The sequence below is a fragment of the Grus americana genome, chromosome 8, assembly GCF_028858705.1.
Source record: "Grus americana isolate bGruAme1 chromosome 8, bGruAme1.mat, whole genome shotgun sequence".
Lineage (NCBI taxonomy): Eukaryota > Metazoa > Chordata > Aves > Gruiformes > Gruidae > Grus > Grus americana.
Genome location: NC_072859.1, coordinates 11,015,519 through 11,039,697, shown reverse-complemented (window position 1 = coordinate 11,039,697; position 24,179 = coordinate 11,015,519). Strand labels below are relative to the sequence as shown.

At 41.0% G+C, this 24,179-nt stretch overlaps 1 protein-coding gene across 3 annotated transcripts in view; it reads right to left on the bottom strand.

Moving 5' to 3' along the window:
* The window catches only part of CRB1 (crumbs cell polarity complex component 1), a 103,425-nt gene extending 79,246 nt beyond the window's left edge, over positions 1-24,179 (bottom strand). For all 3 annotated transcript variants that reach the window (XM_054833644.1, XM_054833645.1, XM_054833646.1), the window contains exon 1: positions 23,962-24,179. In XM_054833644.1, coding sequence (XP_054689619.1) covers positions 23,962-24,037 — 76 coding nt within the window. In that variant the 5' untranslated portion in view covers positions 24,038-24,179. The remainder of the gene's footprint in view (positions 1-23,961) is intronic.

The window sequence follows — 24,179 nt, the reverse complement described above, 5'->3', positions numbered from 1 at the left end:
ACCGTTTGCTGTCACTTTCCTTCGCTGCCTTTTTACCTTTGTGCCATCCCGGAGTTCCTTACCCCATGAGCACTTCAGCAGCCGCAGTCCTTACAGCTGTGCCGACTGATTATACTAAGCACAGCAACAATTTGACAGGCTTTCCTACAAAGCAGCCATGCAACGACTGTTTTATCACGCCACGGTGAGGTATGCTAGTTCAAACGCACTCTTTTGGCGTGCGCACACACGCGGCTGCTTTCTGGCTAGTGCAAGGGTGCTTGAGAAAAGGGGGGAGTGGGTGCTGCTCATTAGCTTGCGACTTGTGTTGCCAGCAGTGGACAAATAAAGCAAACATCTCGAAAATGAGGTAAATGCTTTCTTTACTTCTAGAAGTAAATATTTTTTGGCTCTCACTTTATTTTGCATCATCCCCTAGTGTCTTTGCTGGGAACAGGAGGAGAATGAGGCCCAGGAGCTCAACGGGGCTCCTACAGATTGAATTTGGAGGATTTCTGGCTCAATTGGACGTCAAGGCGTGGTGCTACTAGCAATGTAAACAGACTGGTTTCTAATGTGAACAAAAGGATTTATCTGCTGCTGCTTTACATTTAGCACTAGAGCACTGCAGTTTAAGTTGATAGTGCATAGTGATCATTGTGCTTTTACTATGCACAGATATTTTTGTTTTTAAGATGCAGGCCCAGAAGGAAGCTGATATCCATTACAGTAAATGATGCAGACACTGATGTAGAAACTGAACTGATTTCTGCTGTGCAATCCCCGCTACTGTATACGCTCTATCTGAATATAACTTTCCTTTTTAAGAGGTTCATGATATGTCTCCACATTCTCACCTTCTAAGTCTGCAGAAGAGCAAAGACATGAGTGTAATGAGGTATTCCTTCTCCCTTTAGAAGCGATGAAATTTCTTTTTAGTTGAATTCATGCAGCTGAATTTATTCGTAATACTACAGAACAGGATTCCTCCACATAGGGACATGGGAGATAAATAGGCAGGTGAGCAACAACAGCAATATGTGGTGGTGGGAACCTGGGAGCTGGCTTCAAGTTTGCCTTTCTATCTGCTCTTTAGAGGCAAAGAACATGGAAAATTTATTGCTTAAAATCTGAAACAATTTTATTTAGGTAATAAACTTGATTGCTTAGAGGAAAGATTTGGTGATTCTGCAGGTTAAATGTCTTTGTCGCAAGGATTCAATCAATACCTTTCCTGCCTGCGCTGCTCTTAGGGCTTCATTAAAGTTGGGGACATCCTCAGCATATAACTCAGATACACAGCCACATGTGAAAAGATCTCTTCTGTAAGAAGATGAAAACTTTTTCAGAAATAGAGAAAACCTCAGTGGGTTTAGTTAGGGGTATGAATTATGTCTTATACTTTAAAATGTTATTCTGTATTGCTTGCCCCTGGTGAGGTTTCTCAGCACACCTAGATGAACTTCTTTGGACAGGTGGATTTGTGATGCTTTTGTGAAAGGTGTTGCTCTTGCCTTGCTCCCAAGAGGTACAAAGATGGCAGCATCAAGCCTTTTAAAATTAATGGGAGCATAACCTGACATTTCCAAACCTGATATGTGAATCCAGTGAGGGGTGTAAGTGGTGCTGGGGAAGTGGAAAAATGAGAGCAATGCTTGCTTGGAAAGATACCGCCAGTATTCACAGCTATGCTAAGAAGGAAGGCTAACACGTACACCTTGGAAGAAGACACATGGCAAAGTAACAAGGGAAATGGTGCCAGAGCTGAAAAGGGTTGCAGAAAGACCAAAGCACAGTCTCACTTCTTCTCTGCACGCACAGGGACATGTTCAGGAACACAGAGGGAATAACAGAGCGTAAAACTGTTAGTTTGTGAGTTTGGGTGAAATCCAGTTGCTCCTGGTTCTGTCTGAATTCCAAATAGTGGAAAATAGGGAGCAAAGAAGCTGTTGCCTCTTGAAAAGGCCAAATCTCGCCTTGAGAGACACAAGGTCTCGCAGCTTCTCTGGAGCCTGGAAACAGTTTGTGGCACTTTGCCTGTGTGTAAGACAGAGGCTCCCACCTCCTGTTGAGCTCCTGGCTCCTGCTGAATTCAGCCTCAGCAAGGAGCTGGGGGCCCGGCTGAGCTGGGAGACGCTGCCCCTCACGCAGACGCTGCTGACTTGCAGCACTGAGATTTCATTTGGGTCAGACTATGCGCAAGCAGCTGTGCTACCACTGTGCTCAACTACTGACACGGGAAAGAAAAAGCAGTCAGAAATGCTGCCTATTGCTGCTAAATCATTGACGTACTGAGCTTGGAGCAGAGGGGCTAAAAATTAAGTACAAAATTGACTTCAGGTCTAAATTCCGTGTCCACGTGTTGTTTGCTTTTGAAAGCCATTAGAAGGCATCCTCTTCGGTCTCCTTTATCTGTGGCTCCACCCTCCGCTTCATTGCCTCTGTCCTTTTCTTAATATGAAAACAACCTACAGCAGTGATTCCGGTATAGAGTATTGCATAAAGATACTGTGATTTTAACATACAGCCTCAAATGTCTGTAACACTGGCCCAGGTGTAAGTTCTTCCTGTGAGTCAAAATTGAATAGGCTTAAAACCCTGATTGTTAGAAATGCATCATACCAACCTGTAACATGGGGCAAGAATTTCTCTTCTGGTGAGGGATATTTTCACCTCCACTTTGCACAGTCCTGCACTTCAGGAAATTAGATTTGCCCTCTGTAAGTCACACTTGAATTTTGGCTTCAAGAAAATATGTATATGCTCACCAGTCAAATGTACTACACTAGCAAATCATAGGGAAGATGTTACTGTCAGGTGTATCACACAGGCATATGTTCACAGCCAGGTTTTGATGACTCCCCATTTGACATAGTCTCCACAAGCACTTGTTTTTATAGCATTCAGATCACCAGAAGATCCCATCAAGGCACATTATATCAGATGCACCATATCCCTTCTGCACAGCAAAACCTCTAGCAACAAAATGCACATTCAGAAAATGATGGTTTTTAACATACTAGAACGGGCAAAAACCATGAGAAAACACATAAGGGTTTTTATAGATTTAATTTTTTTCCCAGTTGGCTCACTAGGCTCTGCTTTGAAGTCTTTAAGGAAATGAATGCTTTAAAGTTTCTAGGTGCAAAGCTGTACACTGATGTGTGCAGATGTTGAGATTGCCTCCAGTAGGTTCTCAGTAATACAGCTGAGAACTAAACATTGCTGAAGCCAACAAAATGCAGCAGAACAGCAAGATCAGCTCCAATTTTAGACTAGCATCACACTGATACCCATAGCCACCGGAATGCATGCTGTCCCTCCAGGCTTGCTGAATGCATAGTCCTTTTCTCACACAATTTCAGTTGCATGCTATGTAACAGTACTCTCATATCAAAATCATGATGCTGCTTCTCCTGTCTCCCCAGACTTTAAAAAAGTACTCAGCCCTGTGGCAGATCAGCACTGTGTTGCTGGAAATACAGTGCACAGTGATTTAAATGCCACGGGAGTTGGAAGAAAGCTTCAGTGTGGCTACGATGCACAGCAAGTACAGAGAAAGCAAGGTCATTCTTTTACAGTCTGAACTTTGTAGAGGAGTTCACATTCCAGCCCTTTCTGTTATTTACTAAAGTGTTTTCAATACAGATCACCTACAATTAGCTCTGCGTGAGCTAATTACCAACTGGGATTTAGAGACTGCTTGGGAAAAGTCACAGCTCCTGTATTTTGGGACAGGCTAGAGTCTAACTGGGGGGACTGGCACAACCAGAGTTTCCATCTGCTCTCCTGCTGAGCTCCTGTGCTGAGAGCAGCTACCAACAGGGCCAAGACCATAATAACATTGAGATTGGTGAAGAACAACGATGTGATCATGATCTGTGCGAGTTGCCCTCACTGACCTCATACAGATAAAAATCAGTCATATGCCCAATAGAAGGATGCTGTAATGGGGACTTTTACAGAGGGCTAGTCTTCTAAACACTAGCTTCATGTAACAGTGAAGCTCTGCCATGGCCATGGCTCTGACACATCTGTGGTAGCTTTCCTGACCTGCAAACAAACCGTATTGTAGCATCCTAAAAAAATTTACTGACTTGTAACAGAGCAAGAATGAATTTGTTTCATGGTTTTACAACATTTTATTTCCAAAGCTTAGAAGCAGATCCTAATAAGACTCTAAGCTACATGATATGGAATTATTAGTTTCGGTCCACATAATGGCAAAACTCCCAACACACTAAATAACCTGCAAAGATGTTATTCCACCAGCTCCACCTTTCCCTAAGAGCCAGCACCCTCTCCTTGTCTGTACTACAATCCTAGAGAGGACTGGCCAAGCCCTCACTTGATGACACTCCAGAAGGTGCTTGCACCTGACAGCAATGCACTGTAATCAAATGAAAGAATGAAAGTTAAAGAAAAGCCAAGAGAATAGCAGCTGCAGGTCACATTGTCTTCTCTGTCATATGAGAACTTGGACTGAACTGAGTTTGTGGGAGTACAGAAACTATTTCCATGAGAGATATTAATGATTTTTTGGAGGTTGCTGGGAAAATCAGAATTCTTATTCTACTGGTATCTACAAAGCAAATCCTCAGCTTGCCATTTACCATTGCACTCAGGTAAGGAGCTGGCTCTATCGCATGGTTATTTATGCAGCTCATTTGACTGCCTTTCACTTTGCAGCAGAACGCAATGACTTGTCTGTGTAGTGGTGTTCACAGCAAAGTACACTGAGCTTGTGACACTGCCAGGCCACACAGAGCTGGTGGACCTGCTCTCATCAGCCCTGGCATATTTTTATGTCATAGCACTTGTCTAGGTGAGTCACTTGATGACTTTCTCAGAGGGTTCAAGGCTGTATGTGTCACACTAGCCCAGATGCTCTACCGAAGTGACAATTTCCCTTCCTTGTGGGCTACATAACCATAACAGAAATAAAAACAACTTTGAGCTACAATAAACTCATTTTTATGCCCGATTTTTGAAACCTTTAACAAATACTGGTTCAGTAATGTGATACATCATCCCCAGAAGTGCCAGATCATTTAGCAGTATAGCCATAGCCAAAGTTGGTTTTAAGGCAGCTTATGTCTCTACAACATGAAAGCCTCTGTTCTGTCTCAAAGTATCAGGAGCCTTTTCCTCACAGAAAAGCAGGATGTCAGACTGCCCTTTTACCCCAAAGCTCACTCGAGGTGATGGATCACAAGCTCATCTTTGGTTTTTTTGTGGTTGCCCACAACTCAGGTGCAGGATGTTATTGAAGCTTGTTGCCTGTCAGGCCCAGAGCATGTCCCCTCTCCTGGGGATTTGGCTGCCAGGGTCAATACTGATAGCACAGCTCCATAGCTTTATGAAGCCTCAGCTGGTGCCTGCCCCTCCTTTGCTTGGAAGCTACTCTTAAGATCAGGTTCTCACCCTTGGTATCTGCCTGGCCTTGTGCTCCACTGATCCAGTCCTGGACCCAGGTCTGGGCTTGACCTTACTATGGACCTGCCTGGTGGTCACTGGACCACAGCTTGACCCTGGTTACTGTGCCCCAGGACTGAGCCTGATCCTGACTTCTTGACTGCAGTGTCACTATAGACTTGTCTGGCAGTCACTGGACTGTGGCTAACCCCGGCTGCCATCACCTGCTCTGCCTGCCTTGCTCAGGTCCAGTAGGACTGATCTCTTCAAGGTACGGCCGCTGCCCTGCCCTGCCTGCTCTGCTGTCAGCCTCAGCTCCCAGCTTCCCCTCCCTTGCAGAGCAGCCCATGCTTGCTGCTCCCTGTCCCTACCTTTCAAATTGAATTGAAGATAAGAAAATCTCAAGCTGCAAACCTACATGTGCCAGACATGGAGAAGAAGGACATGATTTATTTTTTTTTTAAGCATTACACGGAAGTGTTAGCGCTTTCAAAGCACTTTCCAGGCTCAAAGCATTGTGCAAGCATCCTATAATTCAGGGGAATTAGACCAACTGTACTAGCATGAGCCATGCAGAGTCAGAGATCTTTCAGGGAATCTCTTGGTCTCACAGCACTGATCTCAGTCTCCAGTGTGCGTGTGTCCTTTGAGGAGGAGTGACTGACCCAAAGGAAGAGCAAGAGTAGGTATTGAAAACCCACTCTATAACTAGGGATGCCTTTCTCTGAAGCCTTTGTAAGGTGCTTCATTGTAGAAGTAACGCAAGCCCAGAATATTCACCAGCATCAGGGTATGCCCAGGAGCCGTCCTTGGGGAACAAGCTAAGTAATAAGCCTCTCGTGTTGGAGGAATATCACTACAAGGCAAATTGTTTCTATAAGCCTAATGTGGTGGTGTGTTTTATAATAAAGCCACCTGCCACTAGGGAATTAAATATCTGCTATAAATGAAGAGGTATCCAGCAAGCCGTCATCAAAATTAGAGCAGTAAGATTTTTGCCAGTGAAATGATACAAAATTTAAAACCATGAATAAATAAACACTATCCAGTAGCAATCAGTATAGTGGTGTCATTTCTCAGAGGTTTTCTTTTTTTATTATTTTATTTCTCTGCTAATATTCTCCTCTATTTCCTCTGTTTGTTTAATTTATGTAGGAGGGAGATACGACTCCTTGTCTCTCCTTCCTTTCCTAGTTCTCACTTTTCTGCCTTAGATTTTTTCCATGCATTCTTCTTTTCTTCCTCTGAGGCCTGATCCAAAGCAGACTTGGACTTACAGGGCAGCAATGGGAAGTTACACTAACTCAGTGTGCCTGGTAAGTGAGCCTGCAATAATTGTAGCCCCAGGACACGAGGTCACTCTTGACACCAGCTCGACAGGGTAACACAAATGCCTCCCAGAGCTGTGTTGAAGTGCTCACTCTCCACAAAATGATCCAGAGCTCAATAAAGATGCTCTGGCCTGCTGTTCCCTTGGATGTAAGGTTGAGTCATCCCTGTGGCAGTGACAGTGGAATTCTTTGTCACAAAGAACATAAATTTGTTCTTTAGACAGAGGGAGGGCTTGGGTGGTGTAGTGGCTGGGGAGTGAAAGATAAGATTAGCAAGCAAGAGGAGAGAACTAGAGCCTCCACAGCTTGATATCGAGAACCCTTCTCTATCTAAAGAAACTTTGGTGCCATACAATGACGAAAACCCAGAAAGAATACTCTATTTTGGGGGGAAGGATCTTTCTCATACTGATACCAGTCTAGCCTTACCAGTACAGAGTACGTGATAGGGCAGCATCCTGACCCTGCTTTGCACTACGTTATGCTATATAAATAAATGAGATCTGTGTAATAATAAAGGTCTGGCCAGGAAAACAGTAAGTAAGATTTGATGCAAATAATGAATACATGATAAATATCTAGTGACTATCTCACTGGGAGCATTTTTTACAGAGAGCTCTATGACAGGGCTTGTTTTATGATCCCAAAGGGCATCATCCAACATACTGTGCTGAGAGACTGCAGAGCAGATTGAGAAGTAATTCTCAGTACTTAATACCTGGGGATTCTCAAAAGCAATTTTCTCTTAGGATCACATTTCCTTTGATCATCGGGATTATTAATTATAGATAGCCTTGAATAGAACAAGGCACTGTTACTGTACTACTCAAACAGTGTCTCATTTGAAAGGAGAAAAAATCTTACTTAATTAGAGATTCAGCTGTGGTGTCTTTCCAAGACACTTGGTATTGATTTGACCATGGTAGCCTACTGTAACAAATATTATTCCATTAATAATCAAGGGAGTTTGTAGGCATAACAGCGTAGGAAGGAAGCGCTAAAACATTTATCATTCAGCTTGCCAAGGCAGCTGGAGTATCATCATCCAGTATAGCACCTAGACTATGGATCACAGTCTCCAGTTCCAAAGTGGTTGCACTTATGTGGTGCCCTCTCCTTTGTGCCATTTCTCTTAATTGGATCAGCCCATGCTTCATCAAGTGATCTCAGGCAGATGCGCTTAAAGCTTGATTTTCTCTCTGGATAAATGGAAGCATATTGTTTCTGCTAATGATTCTTCAGGCTCATTTTGCCTCTGTTCTGTTTTTGTCTTACCTGTGCTTCAGTCATCATGATTGCATATATGAAATTAGCCACAAAATCTAACCAGATGAGCATCAGCTTGTATATGTGCATACGCAATTCACTCTTAGCATCATGTGTTCATTATTAGGTGTGTTGATTCATTCTTATCATCAACAAATTACATTCATTTTCTGAGAGAGGTTTATTTCTGTAAATTCTGATGTCACAAGAAGCTTTTACTAGCATTTTCATCATGCTGTAATCTTAAATATACGAGCTCGAGATACATGCAGGAATCACTGTATTTTCCATGTATTTCATTCATGGGTTACACCTGAGAAAGCAGAAAGCTTAGGTCCCCAGCATTGTGGGTCAGGTCCCTGTTGGGGGTGGCTGTGCCAAGCCAGGTGCAGGTCTGTCAGCAGATTACAAATTAGCACCTCCAGCCCCTTGCCCTCCTCAGCTCTTTAGGGAGCTAATGGTGGGGGTAGGGGTGGGGGATGGCTAAGGTTTCTTATAGCTCTGGAGTCCAGGCCTGTGCCACACCATCTGGGTGTCTGCTGCCAGGCTAGCCCTGCAGTTTGGGAGATGTTGGTGAAGAGCCTATGCTCTGTGAGGAGAGGTTCAGTGCCTGGTTACCAGCCTTTGCTATGCCTGGGGTCTGCAGCGAAGGGAACAAGCTTCAGGCTGCCTTCCCTCCCTACTTAACGTAGGGAAAAGAAAGCAAGGTGCAGTAATGGACCAGGAAAGGGACAATTATGCTCCTTCTGGAGAACTAGGGCTTGTCTGATCTGCGGGGAACGCTACACATCACCTACAGAGCAACATAGCCTGCCCTGCTGATGAGCTCCTTTCAGCTTTGCAATGGGTGTGCTTTCATTACGCTTTTCAGGTGAGATGTGGATTGTATGCATGCAAACATAATATAAAGTAGCTTTTAAAAGTAATTTTTGTATTACTAGGTATTTTTGTAAGTACCAAGAAATAGGAGTAGTATCAAAGTTGTATGTATGTGGGGATTTCTTTTCTGGAAAGAAACCCACAAACAAAAAACCCACCCCTACCCCCCCATGGTTCCTGATGACAGAATTCCTACTCTAACCAGTAGTAATTTTTATCATATTGATGAATCACAAAACTTAAGTACATGCACGGTCTTTAAGCACTTCAGTATGTCTCTGCTATCCCAAAACAGTTAAGAAGTTACTCGGAAGTTTAATTCAACCAGAGGAACACTTAACAGTTACTAAACTTACCCCACTCATGCTGGATTTTTTGCCTCTTACCACAGTACTTGGCATTTGTTAGATTGATTGCTAGGGGGTGATGGTCTCTTTCTAAGCTATTCTCTTCTTAATTGTGAACCAACAAAACACAATTCTGTTTTATTATTAGCTGGCACATCGCTTCCCTTTACTAACCTGTTGCGATATTCCTCCTCCTCTGCCACCTGTCTTTTGACTGCTCCCAGTTTGAGCAGCATGCTTAGGAGAAAGTGTAGGTGGAGAGTTCCTGGAGTCAACAATTCACAGTAATCCAGCGTGCCCCGCTCTCCAGGAGGTGAAGTGAGTTAGCTCTCATAAAGGACCTGAATTCGTGGCTGTAAGAGGGGTTGTTGCTTAGGAACATCTGAATTTCAGGTCCAGAATCTCTAACTGTCAGCTGACTACTTTGAGATGGCTTTTGCCAGCCTCAGTTGAAGTTTTTATAAAGCAGTTTTTATTCAAAACTCACTAGGAATATGGTTTTGAAAAAGCAAGGTCTTGTTTTCACTAGTCTATAAATTCTTCACAGTTCCTTAAACAATTTTCATAACACTTTTCCTTTTTCTTCTCCACATTGTCATGGCTGTTTGCTACAGTGATTGAGTTTTCTTAACTGTCAGAACAATGTCAAGACAATGTGAAGACAGTGTCAAGGCAAATATAGAAGGGTGACAGTGTGAAGGAGGGAAAGAGAAAAGAGCTGTCAGTACTCAGAGTGCTCCATAGAGAAAATACTTCAATGATAAAACCACTGTCACCACACACTGAGCAAGGGAGAGAGAATAAAGTGGATGTTTATGTTACTGCACTAAGAACATGTCTGGGTGACAACTTGGAGTTAAAGAAGGACTTAAAAAAGCAATTTGCAAGGATGCCTTTCCTTCCTAACTCTTGTCCCATACTATCCTCTAGACCATGTTCCAGTCCCTAATACCCTATCAATATGGCAGCATTCTGATTTAAGCTTCTGGTATGTTAATTTGTAACAAGCACTCTTTTGAGAAAGTCAAACAACAGATATTCAAAAATATATATTTTTTCCTCTTTCTAAACAGTTTGGCTCAGCATAGACAGATATTCCAATGCCCGCCTACAGGAAGGTGGAGTGTTTTCCCACTTGTCATAATTCCAGGATGCTTTCTTGAGTGCCATGAGCCACAACCTGTGCTTGCAGCACACTGTGATTGTGGCAACAGTCTAGAGTGTGATTAATTGTATTCAGAGTTCAGCACTGCAAGGTGCTGAGTATCCTGCTCAGTGCAGAATTCAAGCATATAATTCAGCCCTGCAGTGTATTATTTTATTCTGGAACATCCTTGGAAAGGCAGAGACATGTTCTCAGAAGGATGAATAAGGGACAGATGTACAGCTAAGTATTTTCTAAATATTTTATTTACATATTTGTTATAGTTTTTTTAAGGAAGTAGGTTGAATAGTTAACAGGTTTTCTTGTTGCCTATGAAATAACTGAAAATAACCATAGAAATGCTTGCTATTCTATTGTTATCCTATTCCTGTATTACATCCATCTGCAACTCATGACAGCATTAAATCCAAAAGCATCAAAGTTGGGTGACTTTTTTTTAGATGAACTGCAAATTTTATCCATAGCTGCAGCAGCAATGCTCTAAGCAAGCTGTTTAAACTGATTGTAGCCTGTTATATATTGCTGAAGGTTGAGTTTCCCCCCTTGCCCAGTCAAGTTTTGTTAACCTGAAAATAGTCTGCCATTCTGAATGCAGCATCAGCTGGAGAAAAGTGTGTATCCTGCCTGGGGCTCAGATGCCTCCTTCCCGTTAGTGTTGACACCTCTGCCGTCATGTGCCTCTAGTAATCATTGAATCTCACCAATCCTCACAAAGTCTATAGGATGGTAAGTTAGTGACTACAAAGAGTGTATCAATCCCTTCATAAAAGAAGGCTAAAAGTTATCAAATAAAAGTAGTAATATACAAAGGAAATCCTTACAGTTAGCAATGAACATCACAGATACAAGTCTGCCTACATGTAAGAATGAATAAACACACGATTGCTTTATCTTTAAAATTTACTGGCTTGAACAGGGAGATCATTTGGATTGTATTCACAGCTCTCTCACTGCAAGCAAGGTATTCACCTCACCCTTCTCCAGCTCAGCTTTCTCACCTGTAAAATTGAGATGCTGCTTGCTTGCGTGCTATGAGGCTCAATCTGCTTACGTTTTGTAAAACATGAAATACTCCTCACGAGGAAAAAGCTGAAGGTATTGTTATGGAAAATTTCTCTGCACATTTGCAAGGAAGAGAAAGAATCCAAAAGAAACCTGTTCTTCCACACTCGCATGACTCTGCTGATTTTTGGCACGATCACACCTTTAACGATAACTTTAAATCCAGTAAAAGTCTTTGAAAGAGTCTAAACTGATGTCTAAATTTAAACTCAATATACAAATGTAAGTGCTGGGAGGACAAATGAGTTTTACAAGGTGAAATGCTGGGTTGACCTTGAACATGAAAGCAAAGCCCTCACTATTAGCACAGAAAAACGTTAGATTCCAAGACTTCACTTGAGAAGCAGAACTAATTAGAGAAGATTAACAGAAATGAGGCATGTAATAGCTGGAATAGGGCATGACTGCGGTATAAAAGGCTGTATCACTGGACCTCTCATCGAGGTCAAGATCTTAAAAACACTAGAGTCTTTTTAAAGGCAAATGACAAGCTTTGCAGATGTTTCTGTGACAGCTGAACATTCATTATAACATTCAAGCTCTGTTCGGCAGGTAGGAGTTTCCTCTGTGTTAAGACTGTTTTCAGCCTTGATGTCAGGATATGCTTCTGAGCGTGGGGTCTTATTCAGGACCATGTTCACATTCCTAATGCTCTGCAGATGGGCCTGAAGAGATAGTCACCAAGTCTGCACTAGAGTGGTAACATGATGGAGATTTAATATTTTTAATGAAGCTAGTAACTGATTTTTCTGTTCATTTTTTTCAAATGGAGTCTGAAATATACTTTGCAGTCTTTTTCCTTATACTTTCCGCTTCCCAATTTTTCTTGTCACTAACCAGTTTCCCACAAACTCTAATGATCATTTCTTATTACTGAATGGTAATAAATGTTCCACAATTGGTTGGACAGTGGTTTTGCTATACTCCCTGAAATGACTGCTATACCAGTACTGTAGTAATGGGCTCAGGTAAATAGAAAAGGATTCACATAACAGAATTATGGAATAGGCAGGGTTGGAAGGGACTTTTAGAGATCATCTAGTCCAACCCACTTCCTCAAAACTTTGTCAACTAGAGCAGAAAGCTCAGCATCTATTGCCTGTGCTACATCCACTTCTCGGAACTTTCCACAATGATTTCATAAAAAGCCCTTATTTTCGGGAAGCTAGGTTTACTGGAAGCATGCATAACCACATGCCTGTGGTAAATGGAAGTGTTGATGCTCATCAGTGATTGCAGAAAAGAAGCAGTCACCCATGAAGACCTGGAATTCTTCAGGCTGATTCACAGCCATGGCATGAAAGATGTGCAGGGTTAAAAGAAGACAGGAAAATCAGTCTCTCAACTGCCTGGATGTTTGCAGTTATGTTAATAAAAGTAAGGAAAGGGTTCCCCTGTCTGTAGAAAAGTTGGCACAGCATGTCTGAAACTTAAGCACAACTAAATAGAGTTGGCAAGTTGTTACGTGGGCTTCCTCTGGAACATGCTTCTATGGTAGCCCAAAGAAGAAATGAGTAGTTGAGGATGCAAACACATTTCTAATTGCTGCTTATCTGTTATACAAAAATCCCTGTAAAGTTTAATAACAGTTTCCATTTGCTTTTAGTAGTAATGAAGAATGCAGTTCCCTCAAAGTTTAATTTAAGAGTTGGGATATAATGAGCAGAGGTCATTGTTGCCAGACAATCAAATTCTTTAAGATTAAAGAATCTTAAAGAATTTAAAATTAAAGATTGAGATTCTGATGCATCTCAAGTATCTCAAAAGGCATCATTCTCCATCTACTTGAAAAGAAACCACTCTTGATTACAAATTTCCTGGCTATGTAAAGCAAAGCCATGTTGGTCCTGACTGGAGATAGCAAAGCAACATCTTCACTGAAACCAGTGGACCTACAAAGTTAAACCAGAATAAATAAAACTGAAAACAACTCTGCTGAATGCTACTAGTTGAATTTCAGAAGTACCTACAGCTTAAGTATATTGTACTGCAGCAAAACCATTGTCAGCTCAGGGAGGAAGGTTGGGTGGGGATATAGGAGGTCCACTCTAAGCTATTCTCCTCAGTCCCTGGGTGGTAAGAATGCTTACAGAGATCTGCGGGAACAGAAAGTGCTCATATGTATCTATGAACCAGCAGGTGCTTCCCCAAAGTGCAGCATCTGAAGGAGTATTTATGGCTTTTAGGCTGTAGTAGATCTGGTTTTGTTGTACTGTGTGTGCAGAACTGTATCTTCTTCCTTCCTTCTTTCCATCACTTATCAGATCATTAGGTCAGTGTGTTTGCTGGAAAGACTTTTATCCAGATTCTTCAGAGGTGTTCAGTGCTAATCCTTCCTTCTCTTGATTAAACCAATGAACGTTTAGCCCCTAAACATCTCCGTCTTGTCACTTCACTGCCACGGACAGTGGTGCAAGTTCTGGGTTGTCTACTTGTTCTTCAGGAAATCCAGTATTCTTTGGAAACAGCCTTTTGAATTCAAAAACAGCAATTGATTTTAGTCACCTTACTCTTGCACTTTTCCATGAGCTCCAAAATGGGTAGATGTTAGACTAAATTGAATCAGACATTTAAGACGTACTCAAGAGAGAACAGAACAGATAGCTCTTGTTATATCAAGGAGAGGGCGTTTTCACATGGACTGAGGCTTGCAAAATGTTCAGTACCATTAGCAGTGAATAAAGAATTACAAATGTCAGCTGTGTTTAACGTGAGAGAAGGGATGGATTTAGCTAGAAAGTCTGAATTGGTCCTACAAAATGTTGGCCAGGTATTTTCTTTTTGCAGTTGCATTGTAGAGGCACTTAATTGCATTCTGCTGTCATGATATATACCGCTCCAAATACGTATACAGATAGTCATCAAAGGGGAGGCTTGGATTATCGTTCCCACAAATACACTTTTCATATTTTCCTATGTTTCAAGGTAGGAATCAAAGTGAAGCTTTACTTTCAACATTCTTTTAACTTCTGCTTTTCAGATTGAACAGTCACAGAAAGAACCTACAAGGGCTCTACACATCTTCGTCCCATTCAATATCTCTGATGTAATCCCTGGTATATCAGTGTCATTCTCTGGCTTCTCTCACTGTCATTGCATATTTCTTTTGTTATGTAGCCTCTGTTTTCTTATCACGTAAGACTGGTACCTTCTCTCTCTGTACCTTATCCATGAAGCTATCAAAGGAAGGTAAGGGGCTGCTGGAGAAAAGCAGGTACAGTTAGGACTTCTTTACATTGTCTCAGACCTCAGCAGTGTTTTTGCCCTTCTTGCAGCTCTTGGAGTCAGCAAAGATGAATTGCATACCATGTGGCCTGCAGACTTTCTATCTTGGCCATTGCAATTGAATTGCATCTCATGTGGCCCATAATCAACACTTCCAGAACTGTGTATGTAATTCTCAGCTCCAGTTTACTCTTCAACCTCACCAAAATCGGATCACCAGCAGATTGCTGCAGTATATTTAGCGTTGCCTGCCTGCATTTGAGAGAGAGACCCTGGCAAGATGCCTGTATAAATAACGAGGTATAGGTAGATGGGTGCAGACAGAAATCCTTTTTACCTGCTTTGAGCCAGCTCTGATCCAGGTGCCATTTAGCTGTATTAGCACGGCACGGTGCCTTATCTAACATGCTCTGCCTCTCAGCATGAGCCTGGATTCAGCACGGTGCTAACACAACTGCACCATTTCTGTACCAGAGGTAGCTGACATCCAGGCAGCAGCAAAGTGACGTGCATTAGTTCAGACATACTCCCAGGGGCTCTGTTTCCAGCTGTTAGCAGGTTGGTGAGTTATACCGCAGACTTTTTGCTGATACCAGAGCCTGATCTGTTCTTTCAGCTGTGTGGACACTTGACTATGTTCAGATTCATGGATGGTTAGCCATAGCATGGGCAGTACCACAGCTGCTTTTTAAAGACCTACAAATTGCCACAAAGTCTAGCAAAACACATCTGAAGGTACTGCCGTATACAGATGTCTTTTCAAGGCTAGATTATTACAGTGAGAGTTTTGGATTCCCTGCTGTGAGCAATCCGTCAGTGCAGGTTACTTAAATTGCCGTTGCTTGAATCCTTGCAGACTGACTGCATGTCTATCTTTCTAAGTCCTTGCTTTGGCTTCCTGTTAAATTACGTTGTTTTCAAAGACCTCTAGCTCACATTGAAAGAAAGGAAGAAATGTGTCACAGTCAAATTCAGGGCTAGGGCCCTCCTTGTGGAACAAAGAGGTAATGAAGTGCTCCGTAGCATCCCTGTTAGAAACCCCAACAAGGGAAAACAGGAACTGTCAAGGGAAGAGTGTGACCAATGTATACTGCCTTTCATCTACTCCTATAGCTCCCCTGGCAGTCTAAATGTGAATTAGAGCAGTCCTGGGCTTAACTGCTTGAGAGGGCAGTCAGCCTTTGGTAGTCCTGTAATCGAAGAACACAGTGGCGCCTCTCAGAAACTGTTGGCAAAGGAAATGTCCCACAGTTGTGTCCATGGCTGAGTACTTATGGTGGGGTACACAGGTTAGTTCCTTTCCCCACAATCTTGATCTCGATCACGGTGATTGAGGGTGCTTTGAAGGAATGTATTCTTGTCTGCAGATTCCCTGATTAAGGTAATTAAAGATGCTTTGTCTGTCTCATTATTCAAGGAAAGGTTAAGGGAACAGGATTCCTGTATGCTCAGCCTTGGGCAGGCAAGCAAGAGCAGTAAAAAGAAGCAAGGAGGTTCTCCCCCCGAGCATCCACCCAGGCCACAATTATTCAAGCACAGCACTTCCCAGCGCAGAAGGATGCACCAGGCAAGTGCCCTGATCCTTAGTTGCTGGAGCAGGGACACTGTATGCAACGGGTTAGCAGCCCATGCCCCTTTTCTACCCACAGAAATATTTAGCCCTAGAAATATTTTGATTTCTGTCCCCGCTGATACGATTTCAGGCAGGCAGAAGCTGCCCTAACCCTGAAGTTTCAGCAGCAACTGCAGCCTTGCTTTGTTGATGCCTGGAGAGGAATGTGTTTTGCTCAGCCTGGAGGAGTCCTTTAGAGCTCCAGTGGCAGCTGCGTGGTGTGTGTCACTGCATGTCAGGCTGCCCGTGGAGAAGCGTTGTCAATTGGAGTATTTGTCAAAAGACGGAAGCAATTTTCTGTTGACCCATTTTATGGGTGAATGAAATATAATCAATATAAAGTAAACATAAGAATCTCATTGGAAAAAGGTTTATTCGGGTTGGAGGGTTGGGGTTTTTTTTGCTATTTGCTGGTGTGAGAGGGCTTTCATACCTTATGGCACTGTGAATGGTTGAGGAAACAGAAAAGCACAGTGAGAACTGACGAAACATGTCAGTCTCTAAAAGCAAGAAATTAATCTGTTATATCAGTCTAGAAAATAACATGTATCATTTATGTACTTCCTGCCTACCGTCTGTGACTCTAGATGAGCCAATTAGGTTTAAAAGTTTCCCTTTAAAATGTAAATATGAAGACCTTTTTTCCTTCTTGGGCCATCACAAAGAGCAAAGGGAATAATCAAGGTTGCCTAGAGATTGAGGCATTGTCTAAATGATTTTCTTAATGCCAAGATGTGAATTATAAAAAAAAAAAGTATCCTTGAGAGGTCTTTGGCTGCAAACCCCTGTGGGCAGTATCAAAGGCACTTAGATTGCTAGTTCTCTGATTTATTTATTAGAGGGAACGCACTGAATATCAGGAGTTAAGGAAAATGGACTAATGTATATCCTTTTATTACTTGGTAGTTGGTAGGATATAGACATATATTTTTTAAACCTTAATGTTTCATAAATAAGTGATTTTTATTGTTATAGAAATTAAATGTTAAACTTATCTTAGATGAAGCATCAGAGTGAAGACTCCTACAATAATGTTAATTTGTTGTAGCATGTCCAGAAAGGCCACTTAAAAGGGTTTCCTAGGAATTTCCTGATACTTGTTTTGGTGCGGTAGGTTCCAGTCTTGCATTGCCTTTTTATATGGAGTGAGAAGCTGGCTGTAAAATTTAGGATCAGCAGGCAATCCATGTTTTCCATTCCTTTTCAGGTTTTGTGACCATGAAAATTATATACTATTAATAATCCATTCATTAATGAAATATTTTTGCATCATACTGCCAATCTATCAATTATACTCAAATTGCAAGTAAAAAGATACATGATTTGAATCAAAAATCTGGGAATCAAACTACATGATCTCTAGCATGGGGGTACTATCTATCCCCATCATAATAAGTGCCTTCAATAGCCAAAGTGCTTATTTAAAGCCTAGGGTACCAAAAAAATTAAGAGTAGGTACCTGATATCTCAAAAACTGAGAGTAAACTATTTTCTAACTGAAATTTAGGCAACAATTTTGTTGTTAATGCAACAAATGGAGCTAGGTTCAGGGCTGCCTTTGTTTTGAACAGCAGATAATCTCAGGTTGTGGTGCAGGAAGGGAGCCATCCACTTGCCTAGCCCAGGAGCTGTGCCTGAGCTGCCCTGGAGCCCCAGTGCCACCACAGCCCTCGGGGCAAGCAGTGACCTGTGCTTCTCTGGGGCTCCACCACCTGAGATCTTCACAGATTGCCCCAAGGTGGTGCTGAATGCCCTTCATCTGTGTGCCACCAGCTGTGAAACAGCAGTCTAGACAACCTCTGGCAGATATTTCTCTAATCTGTTCATTAAAAAGTTCTGATATAGAGATGTAATTATCCTTCAATTGGGAAAGTTCTCTCAAATTTTCCCTGCTGCATGTGGAATCTATTATTTTGCAGACTGCCCTTCCAAAGGTCACAGGGAGCAACTGATCTCATCCTCTTCCTTGATTGCTCTTCTCTCTTTTGCAGGTAAAACTGTAATCATGTCCTCCCTCAGGCTTCTCTTCCTGTGACCCTTTCTCACAGGGCACATCTTTCTAAATGTCTTCCTATTTTTGCTGTCTCTCTTCAGCATTTTCCTAATTGCTTCTCTCTCCCTCACAGCAGCACTCAAAACTGGATATAGCCAGTACTGAACCAGTGGATTGATTACTCTCCTGTGTCTTACATGTCATTTTCCTGTCAACACATAAGAGCAAAATATTTGCCTTTCCATATAGCTTTTCAATAGGGAAATACTCAATTTGGCCATCAAGATTTGAGCAGTCTCTAAGCAGTGCTACTATTTCCCTGGGTTCCCTCCTGCAGAGAGGAAAAGGTGTAGAGAGTTGTACTGGGGCAGGACTCTACCCTAGGTTCATCAAAAGTAACACCGGGGAAAAAACCAACTGTGGATAGACATAGATTTAAACATTGGGTGAAGATACCTTTGAAAGGTTTATGTATATGTTAAAACATTATGTTTATGTCCTCTGCTTGTATGACACTCTTTAACATTCCAGCCTCGGTTTCTCCGATGCTGCACATCATCACTGATGCTGCACAATGTATCAGTGTTTCAAGACCCGTGCAAGGTCTGTGCTGCTGGTTGAACATGAGTGATAAAACACCCTTTTGCCTAACCTCCTTTTTTTCCCATCAGGCTCTTTCCTAATAAATTGATGTAATAAATAGGTGATTAGTCACAAACAACACCCGCTTATAGAGATTGATCAGTGTCTTTGCTTCAGAATTCCCCTTCTGTTCCTTGACTGTGAATACATCATTCAGTGTTTTATCCTGTATTGCCAAAATCAATGTCATTTAAGGGCTAAATTTTCAAAGATGCTTATTTCTTGCATTAGAATTTCTGGATGACTAATATAGGACATGGGGAAATGTTTAACCTCCAGAGGTTCTCAGTGTCAACAGTTCCCTTTTTACAAAGCACACAGAGGAGGGGTGGTCTGAAACCTGGTAGTCTTGCTCTGCTATTGGAATGGTAGGTGTACCACCTTAAGGATGCCTTGTAAGAATTTGAATTGAAAGGCTCAAATACGGGTGCAGTTGGGATGTTCTTAATGTCACTTTTAAGCAAAAGGATCCATCTTGCAGAAGTTACTTCCTTGTTTAAAAGTTATAGGGCTACTACTTTACATTCTTAAAATTTCATTTGATTTTAGACATGGAGATGTTATCCATAATAAAATACATAAAAAAACCCAAAAAACAACACCCTTACAACTGGGTCAAGAAGCTGTTGCTTTAAACTCACTTAAGATGACGGCAAACAGCTGAAAGGTATTTAATTTTTGATATGATATAGATGCAATGCATGACAGCTAGGACAGACAGCAAGGTGTAGAACTCTTGGTGCCTGTGCTCAGCCGTTGCTGGTTGCAGCTCTGCCAGGCACTGTGCTCCAACCCAGGCTAACGACCATCTGCTGAAGTGCCCAATCTGCTATGAACTCATCAAATGTGCATCCTAACAATACTTTGTTGGAAAGCTACTTGCATCATCTGAGTGTGCGTGAGGGATGCGTGGTATGAGCAAAACCACTAATCTCTTTATAAGTAGAGCTTTAGTCCTAATGCAGTAATTAAGCAATAATTAGAAGTTGTGTGAGTAATGGGAATAGTTGCGGGAAATTAAAAGTTCTTGTCCATGGGGAAAAATTGCATAGTACCGACATCTCGGAGAGGTGGAAAAGGAATGCAAGTAAAGCTCAGGTATTCTACTCACATTAACAGCACTCGCAAATTAAATTCCATTCTCAATTTATTAACATTCGGGGGAAATATTATGAAGTAAATAGTAATTTTTTTCAGCTCTGCTGAAAGGTCATGAAGTCATTAAAATGGAGAAAAATAGTTTTGAAATTAAAATACTTTTTTTAACTGAATTTTTGCCAAAAGCAAAAGAAGATAATTCTGCATTAGTGATAGATAATCTATTGCAAAACTTGTTAATAAAAAAAAAGATGAGTTGTTGGATGTTGCATAAAGATAAAAGATGCTGAACTTGCACTTGACCCTACACAGAATCACTTGCAAAATCGATGCCTCAATATACCTGTATTATCATAATTTCTCTTCCTCTGTTTCTTAAGCAACTCTCTGCCCAGAGTTAAAGCTGGCAATTCCTGTTAGACAATAATATGGCAGCAATTAGTTATCAATGTTGTTCTGCATTTGGGATGTGCTTCTGGTCAACTCTTGTATGTAATGATTCATGGTCCCTCCCCATACAGAGCTGACCATCTCTGGATGCCCCTCAGATTAATTTTCTGGAAGTAGTTAATTTGGTATAATTTATGGAAACAAATTATGTGCACAAAACACTATTTAAAACCAACTTGTATCAAGGGCTTGCATACAATACTTATAACCATGGGCACAAGGCATAAATGAATTTGCACATCTGTACCACTACCTTCACAATAAGGGAATGGGGAATACTACTTCACGTACTCCTATGACTGCAATTTTAGACAAAGCCTCAAACTCTCTGTTTATAGAGAGTCCCTACGCAAAAATAATTGGTTCAGTGTAGTCTGACATCTTCATGTTTTGTGTTTTGGAGACTGTAAAAGAGAAAAAAATGTAGGGAATTATAAAAAAGAAATATACTACTAATATATATGACTTGAGCACCTATGGGTTGGAGAAACTCTCTGGTATATAAAGTAATGACTGGCAATGGAAAGATAATTAGTATATTTTATCTGATTTAATTGTGCCCCAATAAAATAAAATCTCCCGGTGTCAGCAAAACAGAAATTTCCAACAAAGAAAAAGGCACAGGACAGTTAAGAAGGTACAATGTTTTTTCTAATTGATTCATAGCTCCATCAGTAAGCCAGTGTGGGAAGGAAACAGCCTGTGGAATATGTTTTGCAGAGCCCCCAGAGAAACAGGGGGCTAGAGTCTAACAATTTGCCCACACCTTTCCACAGGCTTGCTGTTCTGTTGATCTCTGTGGTGATGTCAAGAAGACAATGTGAATTAGACAAAAATCACCTGCCAGCAGAGAAATCCTGCCCCTGGGTGGGTGTGCAGTGTCCACACCTCCACCAGCAGCACCCATTCACCTCAGGGACACGACAGCAGCAAACATCAGAGCACTTCAGCTTTACGGAAGATTTATGTGCAGCCAGAAGACTTTAATAAAAGTTTACGATCTATTCAATGCTTAGTGTTATTCAGGAATTAAGGAAGAGTATCTCATAATACATTCCAAAGTATACATGAGCTATTTTACAAATAAGAGGGCACCCAATTTTTTTAATAATGTTGAACAACTTTCTTTGTATTTCTTTTTAGTTCAACATACTTATTGTATCCTATGTTAGAATACTTTGTTTTCATATAGCAACATTCCTGAAAAATGCTTCCATTTCATTGTGACTGTTACTAAAACACCTTCTGTCCATATGGGACACTTCTCAAGGTATGGATACCTCTATTCACCTCAGGAGAATGGATGAGCTGAAAAAAAGTTATATGTGGGTATGTTTTTAGGAAGCCTTGGCTTCTAAATACTCTTTATTTCCCAAATTGTTTAGAATAAATAATTATAAGGAAGACTTTAAGCAGGACTTTAGAATGCTTTGGGGGAAGACAAGTCCAGTACATTGATTTTAAAAATATAATGGCTGATATAACTTCTATAAATATCAGCAATAATCTCTGTTCTGTTTAATCCTCAGCCTTTCTATCTTGGTCTTTCTCAGTTTTAATTTTTAATTAAGGAAGTACTTGCAGTGAATTCTTCATCTTCTATTTCTGTTTTATCTGTTCACAGTTATGTTTTTATTAACAGAAATTGTTAGCAGTTTCAAATGGTGTACAAACTTTCTTGAGAGAAAAAGACCTATCAAGGTCATTAAATAAACTGCATCGATAAATACAGATATGTTCCGGAGCCTGATTCTGTCTCCCACTGTAGCTGCTCCATCCTCGTATATCAATTTATGTCACATCAGTTTGCAACAGCCACAAATCTTTCTGAGAAGGAAAGTTCTCCAAGATTGAAAAGCCTCTTGCTTGAGACTGGCCATATGGCCATAACCCAGGGAAAACTCATGCCACATCTGAAATGTCATCCCAGCCAACTGTGCTAAGGAAAAGGCACAAAATGACACACAACTACTTCTCCCTCCTTTGCCATCCTACATTGAGCAGAGCTCACCCGAGGTCAAAGCCAAAACTTGTGTTAATCTTCTCTTTTTTTTTTTTTAACTGATTCTTTTTTCTTCTTTACGTTCTAGCAATGCTTTCTTTGTCTGTGATGGTTTTAATGTGACCTTTGTAATTTATAAACACTTTTTATGCCCTTTCCCAAAGCTTTTATATTTTGTTCTAATTTGCCTGCCTTGTATAAATGAAATTTTCTCAACTAACATTGTTCCTGTTACTTTCTTTTAATTCAATGGCAGACTCTGTCTCAGTGACTTTCTGGTTGTTCATCCTAGAGTTATACAGACTTTAAAAATTGCTTTTTGGAAGTAGAAGATCCATTCTCCTTTTTTTTTTTTTTTTTTTTTTCCTCCCAGGATATGTCCTGTTGTGAATTAATTTAGAAAGAACATTTTGGCTTCCCTGATTCACATCAGTACATCCTCAAGGAAGAAAACTACTAAGATAAAATTATGTTTCTATGACATTGTGTGTTTTTTTCCTGTATCTTAAAGTGGTTTGGTGTCAGGTTGGGGGTTTTTTCAGTGCTGGTTGATCCAACTGCATCTGTTTGCTTTTCAGTCTTTAATTTATGTTGGGCTGCAAACTGTCCAAGTAACAATTTGAGTGATGCAGCAACAGAAGGTGACCCAGATTACACAACACTGTACGCTAATGCCAAGTCTTCTTGTTTAATGGCAGCTGCTCAAAGCTTTGTCTTATTGTGATTCACGTTCAACAGACACAAATCAAACAGGCTCCTCAGACAGACACACATCCTGCCTGTCTTCATTTTAAACATGTTCAAGAGCTACTGCTTTTCATAAACATTTATCAGCCTCACCAGCTGAGGCCATTTAGCCTCCTTGGCTTGTATTTGCTCTCGACCATCTGACAAAATTATCAAGGAAACCCATTGTGACTTCCAATATTTCGCATACTTCTGTTTATGTGGAAGTTTGCCGAGAATATTTCTCTATAAAAATAGTTGGAGTCTTATACTCCCTCATAATGGAGATATTTAGAACATCAACTGTATCACAGCTGTTTAATATGTGATTTCTCTAGAGGTTGTAATTAAAAATGCTTATATAATAAAGCAATGCGTGTTACTAAAATACATAGCATAAACAGCATTAGCAAAGGATAAATCAGTCTAGATGCTAATCAGATAGGTTTAAATTTACTGGACGAATAGTATCAAAACACACACTTTAAAGTATAGGCACAGTTTTAACAGAACATTTGATTGCTGTACTTTCAATACATGAAGCAAGGTATTAACGCTTTCATTCTTCATTAAAAAAAAATTAAGCATGAAGATCAGGAAAACTATCGTAAAACAAGTTCATACAACTTAGTTTTGTGGACCAAATCTTTTTGGCATCTCCATCAAATTTTTAAAGCCTTCTGACAACACAAGCTTCCTGCTGGAATTGCACATCTAGTCATCTACCCAGAGGACATGTCAGAACAATAAGAAAAAGCGCAAATCTTACTTTTTAAATGGATGAGCAGCAAAAAACTGAGGTAGAAGATGAGTAGAGAGTGAATTCTTGACTGAGCCATATTCATCTTGATAGGACATCCTCCGCCGAGTTGTCTGTTGTCCAAAGGGCTGGTGCTGCTCCTCACTGCTTTCTCCTCATCTCTGAAACTACGGTAACACCCAAGGCACCCAGTCCCCTAGGAGCCATCTCTGCCTGTGCCCCTCAGC